Raw genomic sequence first — 8,741 nt, 5'->3', positions numbered from 1 at the left:
TCCTGCTGTTGTTGCATGCTGTTCTTGCCGGCGAGGACAGGGCACGCGACATGTACCCTCTTTTTTAATTTATTTCTAGTTTCATACCATTGTGGCTTGAGAAGCTGCTTGATACACTTCCAATTTTTTTAAATTTATTGAGGCTGTTCTTGTAACTTAGTATGTGACCTATTCCAGAGAACATTCCATGTACACTTGAGAAAAATGTGCATCCTGCTGCTTTTGGATGGAGTGTTCTGTAGATATCTGTTAAGTCCATTTGATCTAATGTATTGTTTAGTGCCTCTGCTTCCTTATTTTCTGTCTGGTTGATCTGTCTATTGATGTAGGTGGTGTGTTAAAGTGTCCTAAATAAATGTGTTACAATCTGTTTCCTCCTCTAATTCTGTTAGTATTTGTTTTATGTATTTAAGTGCTCCTCTGTTGAGTGCATAAATATTTATAATGGTTATATCCTCTTGTTGGACTGACCCTTTTATCATTATGTAATGCCCTCCTTTGTCTCTTGTTTCTTTCTTTGTTTTGAAATTCATTTTGTCTAGGTACTGCTACTCCTGCTTTTTTCTCCCTATTATTTTCATGAAATACCTTTTGCCATCCCTTCACTTTTAGTCTCTGTATGTCTTTGGGTCTGAAATGAGTATCTTGTAGGCAGCATACAGATGGGTCTTGTTTCCTTACACATTCTGCCACTCTGTGTTTTTTCATTGGCGCATTCATCCATTTACATTTAGTGATTGTTAATAGATATGTACTTATTGCAATTTTATTGTTTTCTGCTGTTTTTTTAAATCTCTCTGTTCCTTTCTTTGTTATACTCATCTCTTCTTGTTGGTGGTTTTCTTTAGTGTTGTAATGGACTTCTCTCTCTTTTTAAATTTATTCTGGTGTATGTATTTATTGTAAGCTTAGGCTTTGTGGTTATGAAAGTTTCAAGGATAGCTTCTTTATTATATAATTATCTATCTTAAATTGCTGATTACTCTATTTCAAACACAATCTGAAGGTACTTTTTTTCCTTATTCTTCCTTCTCCACATTTTTCATATTAGGTGTGATATCATAGTCTGCACTTTTTGTGTATCCCTTGATGAATTTTGTGTAGAGTTGATTTTGCATCTTTTGTTTTGTTTTGATTTCATATTTGCTTGGTAATTAGTTGGTCTACTACCTTTACTGCAGGTTTATTTTCAGTGGTGAAAGCTATGCTAAATGACCTTAGGGTCATTTCCACCTACAGCAATCCCTTTAACATATGTGTAAGACTGACTTAGTGGTGGCAAATTCCTTCAGCTTTTCTTTACTGGAAATAGTTTAATCCCTGATTCAAATTTAAATGTTAATCTTGCTGGGTACAGGATTCTTGGATGGAGGTCCTTCTGTGTATTGAATGTATCATGCCAATCCCTTCTGGCCTAAAGAGTTTCTGTTGAGAAGTCTGTGTGTAACATAATGGGATTTCCTTTATAATTAATTTCCTCCCTCACTCTGGCTGTTTCACCACTCACTACTTATCCTTGATCTTTGCCATTTTAATTATTATATGCCTTTGTGTTGTCTTTTGGGGTTCCTTCTGCTAGATCTCTGAACTTTGATGACCTGAGTGTCTATTTCCTTCCCCAGATTGGGGAAGTTTCCAACAATTATGTCCTCAAAGAGACTTTCTAGCCCTTCATATTTTTCTTCTCCTTCTGGTACACTTATTATGCAAATACTATTTTACTTGGATTTGTCACATAGCTCTCTTATCGTTTTTTCTTTCCTAGAGATCCCTTTGTCTCTCTGTTCCTCAGCTTCTTTGTTTTCCTGTTCTCTAATTCCTGTTTCACTTACCGTCTCCTCCACATAATCTAATCTACTTTTAAATTCCTCCATTGTATGTTTCAGTTCAGATATTGTATTCTTCAGCTCTGAGTGGTTCTTTTTCAGGTTTTCTCTTTGTTGAAGTCCCCCTGAGATCTTGAATACTTTTATGTGTATCTGTGCGCTTGTTTATGACTTTTATTTTGAAATCTTTATCAAGAAGATTGGTGATCTGTGTTTCATTTTGCCCTCTTTCTGTGGTTCTTTGTAGTTTTGATTACATGAAGTTCCTCTGCTCATTTTGTCAGTGATTCTGTGTTTGTTCCTTTGTAATAGATGTCTCAGCTATGCTTTCTGGTCTAAAGAGTAATAGCTTTATGGAGAAGGTATGCTATGGTGCTCAGAAGTACAAGATTATTTACTCTCTAGTTCCTGGCTCTGTCTTGCAGGGGTCCCAGTTGTTCATGTGCCATGGGTAGGGCACCTTTCTTTCTGGCTTCTGTAGTGGTCTAAGTCTTGGTGGGAAGTTTGTTTGAGCGACAGCCTTTGTGATCAGCTCAGGAACCCCTGTTGAGCTCAGTGGGTGGGACTGCACTCTGCCTGGCCTGCAGCAAAGGTGGAGCTGCAGGGTTAATGGGATGGGTGGACCAATGTGCTGCACAGCACTGGGTTTGGACACCTGCAGGGAGGAAGGAGCTCTTGGGGCTTGCTCCTCCAGGCACCTCTATGGTTGGGCTGAAATGGAGCCAAGCAAGCTGGGAGAGCCTCCCTCTGCCTGCCAGGCAGCAAAGTCTGATGCTGCTGCTGGGCCAAGTGAGTTGGTTCCCAGCAGCACACAGGGAGGTGCCTCAGGGACGCATTGCCAGCAAGGGGCATGGAGTGTCTGGAGCTACCAAGGGTTCCTGATCTCTTGGGCTGAGGAAGGGCTGGGGAGGTGTCTTCCACCTGCCCTTTCTTCTGAGGAGAGAGTCCCAGCCAACCCTCATCACCTCTCATGTCCCTCCCACTGCTGGAAAATCTTTCAATCTGCCACCTGTGCTTTGGGTCTCAGAACTTGAGTGTGCCTGGCCTCCACATTGGCTGGAGTTTCAGCCTCCCAGATTATTCCACCTGCCCCTGTTGTCTGGCCCCAATTATCACCAGAACACAAAGTAATGTGGGCTTATGATGCCAGAGCAGATCTCCTGGGCCAGGTGTTCAGCACTCCTGGGCTCCTATCCCCTCTGTGCTCCATTCCTCTTTCTCCTGCCTGTAGGCTGCTATCAAGGGAGGACTTGGGTCCCACTCAATCTCAGCTTTGCCGCCTCACCCTTTTCTGTGTGGTCTTCTATTCTTCCTCAGATGTAGGGGATCTTTTCTGCAGTGTTCATGTCGTTTCTAGGTCTAGTTACATTTGCTGTGTTTTCCTTTCTTAGGTGCTTTTGGGAGGAGGTTTCCTTACTGCCTTCCTATTATACCATCTTGAATCTGATCCCAGGTGCTTACTATTTTAAGTTCTTTCTTTTCTTGAACTACAGTTGATATACAATCTTACAGTGGTTTCAAGTACACAGCAGTGACTCAACAGCTACACACATTATTAAATCTTCATGCCCACTAGTGTAGTTACTGTCTGTCAACATAGGAAGATGTTACAGAACCAATGACTATGTTCTCCATGCTGTACTATATCCCCATGACCAACTTACAAATCAAAATTAACACACAGCAGTAGACTCAGACACTGGGAAGTGACTGGTTGTTATGATGTGGGAGGGGAGGGGATGGGAGTGTGTGGTGGGTGAGGGAATGAAGGTACAAAAATCTCAATCATAACATAGAGTGGTTATTTCTTTAGTGTATCTCTTCTCCATAAAGTGTGGGGTCCATAAAGGCAAGGATTTTCACTCTTTTACACTTAGTCCTTAGTACACAGCAGGCATACTGCCACATTATGGCAGTGGGGGAGAGTTGCATACCTCCTCCACTGTGAAGAATGTACTGCCACTTCCCCCTACCCTGAAGCCAGGAGGGCCAGAAGAGTAGGTTACTCCCCTGGCCACCAAAATGTAGATTTCAACCATTACCCTAAATGGCACCATCAAATTTTACCCTCTGGGAACAGTGGAGGCTTGAGAGCTGAGTTACAGACATGTAATCAGCTTTCTTTGTTACACATTCAAGACTCTGACTGTGAAATGCGAGTCAAGTGCCCACACCATTCCAGAACAACACTCTCTCCCCTACCCCAAGCAGTTCTCTTGGCCTGTAAAAGCCAGGACAAGCTTATCAGAGGACATGATCCTTGGCTAACAATATAACAGGACCGTGACTCAGACTGATGGTGCTCCGTGCCTCCCTGAGGCCCTAACAGCCTGTCCACCTACCCTGATAGCTGAGACTAATGCTTCCCTGAATGTTCTTGGAGATTCAATTTTGACTGATGGCTAAGGCGATAGAGAAAGCAGATAAGCTCTTCTCTCTGGATGAGGGTGCTATGTTTCTCCTACCTGTGTAAATGGCGTAAGGCTGTACCATAATTACCTGTTAATCTGAGTAATATCTGGTCACAGTCACATTTGTACCCCTAGCATTTAGGGAAGTATTGAAAGCACACGATGAGTCATTAGTACAGGGATGAGTAGATGAGAGGCACAGGGTGTGAGGGCATCTCCAGACGACTCTAAGTGCTCGAGTCCCATGTTGGCTGCTCCCTTCATGGAAGGGAAGGGCTCAGAGACTGTGCCTTCTTTTGTTTCCCATGGTAGAGCCACGCCTTTGCCCTGGTTAGGACACCGTGCTGGCTACTAGACTCCCGGCAATGACCTAGCCTAGTGCTGTGGGGATAGATTCCAACCAGCTGGGCGAGGCCCCAAGGTAAACATGCAGGCGGATGGTCACATTAAGTTTAGTTATGAAATCATCAGAGGCCACTATGCATTTTGAGAAAGATGAAATCATATTAGTTCCCACAGGGGTTTTGTCTCCAAGAAGAATAAGAGAGGCTTTGTGGTCAGGTGAGAGAATTAAGTTGTCAGTTGTTCTCAGGTGACACTAATATTTCCTTGACTGGGTGAAGTCCATGTGCCCCTCTGGCTGGGAACACAGGGAGGGAGATCCCAGGGGACAAGCCCCTCAGTATGGTCGTGACTTGGGTTCCCTGTGCTCCTGCTGGGGGAGGTGGAGCCTCTGTCCTGGACACCCATGGAGGGGAGTCTCCATGGAAACAGGGTAGAGCTTTACCTGGGCAGGAGGCTGGGCCTTGGGTCTCACTGTTTCCCCAGTGACCCTCATCAGGGAAGGGCAAACATTGAGAACGGTGTTTCAGAGCCACTGACTTTTCAACCTGTGTTCATGTTAGCTTATTTATGGTATGCTGTGTGTGTGACCAATGGCTCTTGGGAAACCACTTGCAGCCACGGAGCCTCAGTTCCTACTTCTGTAAAATGAGAACCATAACATCACCCTATTAAACTGTACCCCATGAGGGCACCAGAAAGGGCAGATTTATTGGGTTTCCTGGGATTTTCTTTCCTACTTTTTCTGGGTCATCTTCCAGATTCCCAGTCTGTCCTTTGCTAGTGTTCAAGCTTGTGACCATTTCCTTCCTGAATCACCTCTTTGTGGACCATTGTCACACTCCAGAGCTATGTAGCCACATAAACATGGGTTTCCCAGGCCAGGCAGAGGGGCACTGGTCAGAGTGAGCAACGAGCTGGGGTGACTCCCTGATTCTAAGCCCTCAGAGCTTCTCCTGCAGGCATGTGGCAGGGCTCACACAAGGCTCTGATTGCTCCTTACCCTTACCAGCCCCTCACTGCCTGTTAAAAACCCTTTTCACCAAAAAGCAAGAAGCCATCTGCTCCAACCCCTTTGCCCCAAAGAAAAAGCTCATATCACCTCTTTGGAGTCCTGTGTGTCTGTGTGTGATGTGACAGTTGCCATGTCATTAGTGGCTAAGACAGGGGTCCACTTGGCAATCTGAGCCTACTTCTCCTCTTTCTCCCTAACACCGACTGCTTTTGGACATTGATCTTTCCAGGCAAGGCAGCCAGTCTTTGGTGTAGAATCTGTCTGATGGCTGTCCACTGCAGGACCCTCTGCAGGGCTGGATGGGAAGCAACACAAATTGATATTGCCTGGTGCAGCCATCACCATCCCATCCCTGTCCTGCCTCCTCTTCAGGAGCCTTCTTATCAACGGGATCCTGACCCTCAGCCTTAAGGTGCAGAGATGGTGGCACATGCACAACCAGGCCCTCTTGTTGTGTATTAATACCCAGGAAGATGGTGTGGTCACCCAAAGCCACAGGAACAGGACACATGGGGGCCCAGAAAACTCCCCTCCACCAACAAGCATGGAATGCTCTGCTAGGGACTAGGGTCATAGTGGTGACTGACACCTAGATGGGCCCTTGAGAAGTGCTCAATCTGCTAAGAGCTCTAGGTGCAGAGACCAGCAATGGAGCTGCAGGGCAGAGAAGACAATAATAGAATTGGTGGGGGGAGAGGTTGCCCCGGGGAGGATGTGCTTTATCTGTTCAAGGAGGTTGGTGGTGAAAGACTATTACAGAAAGGGCTCTGTCTGAGCTGGGTATTGAAAGAGGAGTAGGATTCTTCCAGGGGACCCAGGCACATTTCTAGGAATAGGAAACTGCATCGGTAAAGATGCGGTAACCTAGCTTGTTTGAAAGATTTCAAGTAGTTTGGATTTGGGGCAGCCGTGGCAACAAGGGCAGACTGGCGATTTAAGGCCCTTTGATAGAATATCTGTAACCTTTAAACTACCTGATAACGTTGCCTTTTTGGTTTCCTATAAATATTAACTCCCAGTGTGTTCAGCTGGGTGTGTCCATGATGCTCTGTCAACTATAAAGATCAAGAGACATCTGCAGGTGAAGCACAGGGACATGCTTCTACTGGCTGCAGCCCAGACCCACCCCATCTCCCAGCACATAAATATGCCAGCCTCACAGAATCCTGCTGGGTGGGAAGGAAAGATCTGCACATACAGACCAGCAAAGAGTAGCTCATCCTGTGGAAGGAAACTCAGAGGAGAGACTCTCGGTAGGACAGCGGCCATGGATCTGATCCCAAGCTTTTCCACAGAAACCTGGGTCCTCCTGGCTACCAGCCTGGTGCTCTTCTACCTGTGAGTAACTGTCCAGCTCACCTCCTCTGTAACCTTGGACTAGGGTGCCATTCAGGCCCTCCTTTCCCTTATGTGTTTTGAAGATCTAAAAAGAGTTGGTGAAAGGGAAGATGCTTGCACCTTGGTTTCTACAAACCCATATTATTGATCTGCTCAAGGAGTAGTCCACACCCTCACCTCCCAATTTCTGAGGCTAGGAGGGCTTGAGGACATTAATGCTCCTGGGGATGATCTCATGCACTACCAGGGTGGGCCTAGACTAATGCACCAGATTGCAGCAGAGACAGGTATAAACAACTGGCCGCTGAGTAGCAGGCTCCTCACCCACTTCCCAGGCTCTGGGGATCCTGGGAGCAGGAGGATGATGCTTGATTTAGTCCCCTGACGTTGGCCCTCTGGGTTGTGTCAGCTGCAGGAGACGTGTAGAGGGGGTGGCCCCTGTGTCACTTGGGTGGCCCTGCTCCCCTCCAGCCATCACTCACACAGGACGCCTGGTGCAGCCAGCGTTTGTGGGGGCTGGGGACTGCTCCACCTTCTCTTTAGACTGGCTCATCCCTCAAGCTACTCCTGACACTTGGTTCCCCCTCCCTGTAATGTGCCCCTGTCAGAGCTCCTAGAATACAGTAGAAATCTTGAACTTGTTTCCCTTTCGTTTTCCTTTTCCTTCCTGTCTCTTAGAGGGTTAGCATCAGTATAGGGTTTTCACTTCCCAAGCATGAAATCTGCTAGCAACCTGCAAAGGCACAAGCCCAAAAGGCATATTGGATTTTACATGTTTTCCCCTTAGTTACAGTGCAGAAGCATGAATGAAAACCATCTAGCAGAGGAATTCCTCTCAAAGGTGGGTGAGGCTCTGGGAGGAGGGAGTCCCCTGCCTGGGGCAAGTTCTCTATGAATTTCAATTAGATCGAAGGAAGACAAGGGCAAAATGTGGGGGATGAAAGGGTTTACTCTCAAACTCAGATTCCCCTCACTTGGAACCCCAGCTGCTCAGGTCTCTCTCTCCCAGCTTTTGCTCAGCCATGCTACTGTGCTGGGCACAACTCTGCGGCTGGGTCTCCAGTGACTGGGAGGTGCCTGACTGATTACATACCAGGAACAGAAGAGAGGATAGAATGGGTGCTTCCTTTCCACCCCTAGCCTGGACCAGAAATTCCATGACTGACCAGCAGCTCTGCCACGGAGTATCCCATAAATGTACAAACAACTCTAATAAGGTCAAGTGGGAATCCTGGTCAAAATGTTCCATTTTCCCCACAATCCATCCCTCCAGGATTCTCACCTCACAATTTCTGTGCCCCCAAACTTCCACAGTGGCCTAGTGCAAAGAAAGCTATGGCACTGTAAACAGATTAACAATGAACAAATAACAGCAGAAATTATGTTACAGATAATAAAACTGTAAGATAAATTTCAGCCGAAATAAGCAGGTGAAGAGAGGCAAAAAAGGGCCAGGTAGTTTATGTGAATGCACCCCCGGGTGATGTTCCACAGCCTGGGTATTACAGGCCGGAGAAGTCACACCTGGTCAGGGAGGTGGGGGCTTATAAGGGATTAGGAGGGGGAGGAGTGGGCAAGTTATCCTAGGGGGCGTGGGAGGTATGATTGGCTAAAGGTGACATGATAGATAACTAGAAACTTTTTTCCTTCCAAGAGGGAGGAGGCTGACATCCAGGTCTTAGTTGGCACATCAGAAGGATGGAATTCAGGAAGAGATGTCCCCTTTCCATATAAGGCATGGACCTTGGTGTGTGGGCTGTTCTCCTTTTATGGTATCTCTCTGTTCTGTTTGCATGTCCTTATTTTTCC

At 46.2% G+C, this 8,741-nt stretch overlaps 1 protein-coding gene across 1 annotated transcript in view; it reads left to right on the top strand.

The window, feature by feature from the left end:
* Nucleotides 1-6,617: 6,617 nt before the first annotated feature.
* Nucleotides 6,618-8,741, top strand: part of LOC108384116 (cytochrome P450 3A12-like) — a 34,010-nt gene continuing 31,886 nt past the window's right edge. Inside the window, exon 1 of the mRNA XM_073215109.1 lies at nt 6,618-6,932. Within this exon, the coding sequence (XP_073071210.1) occupies nt 6,691-6,932 (242 nt within the window). The 5' untranslated portion in view covers nt 6,618-6,690. The remainder of the gene's footprint in view (nt 6,933-8,741) is intronic.

The sequence above is a fragment of the Manis javanica genome, chromosome 10 (assembly GCF_040802235.1).
Source record: "Manis javanica isolate MJ-LG chromosome 10, MJ_LKY, whole genome shotgun sequence".
NCBI lineage: Eukaryota > Metazoa > Chordata > Mammalia > Pholidota > Manidae > Manis > Manis javanica.
The sequence above is the reverse complement of the archived record's forward strand: the minus strand, read 5'-3'. Positions and strand labels throughout refer to the sequence as shown.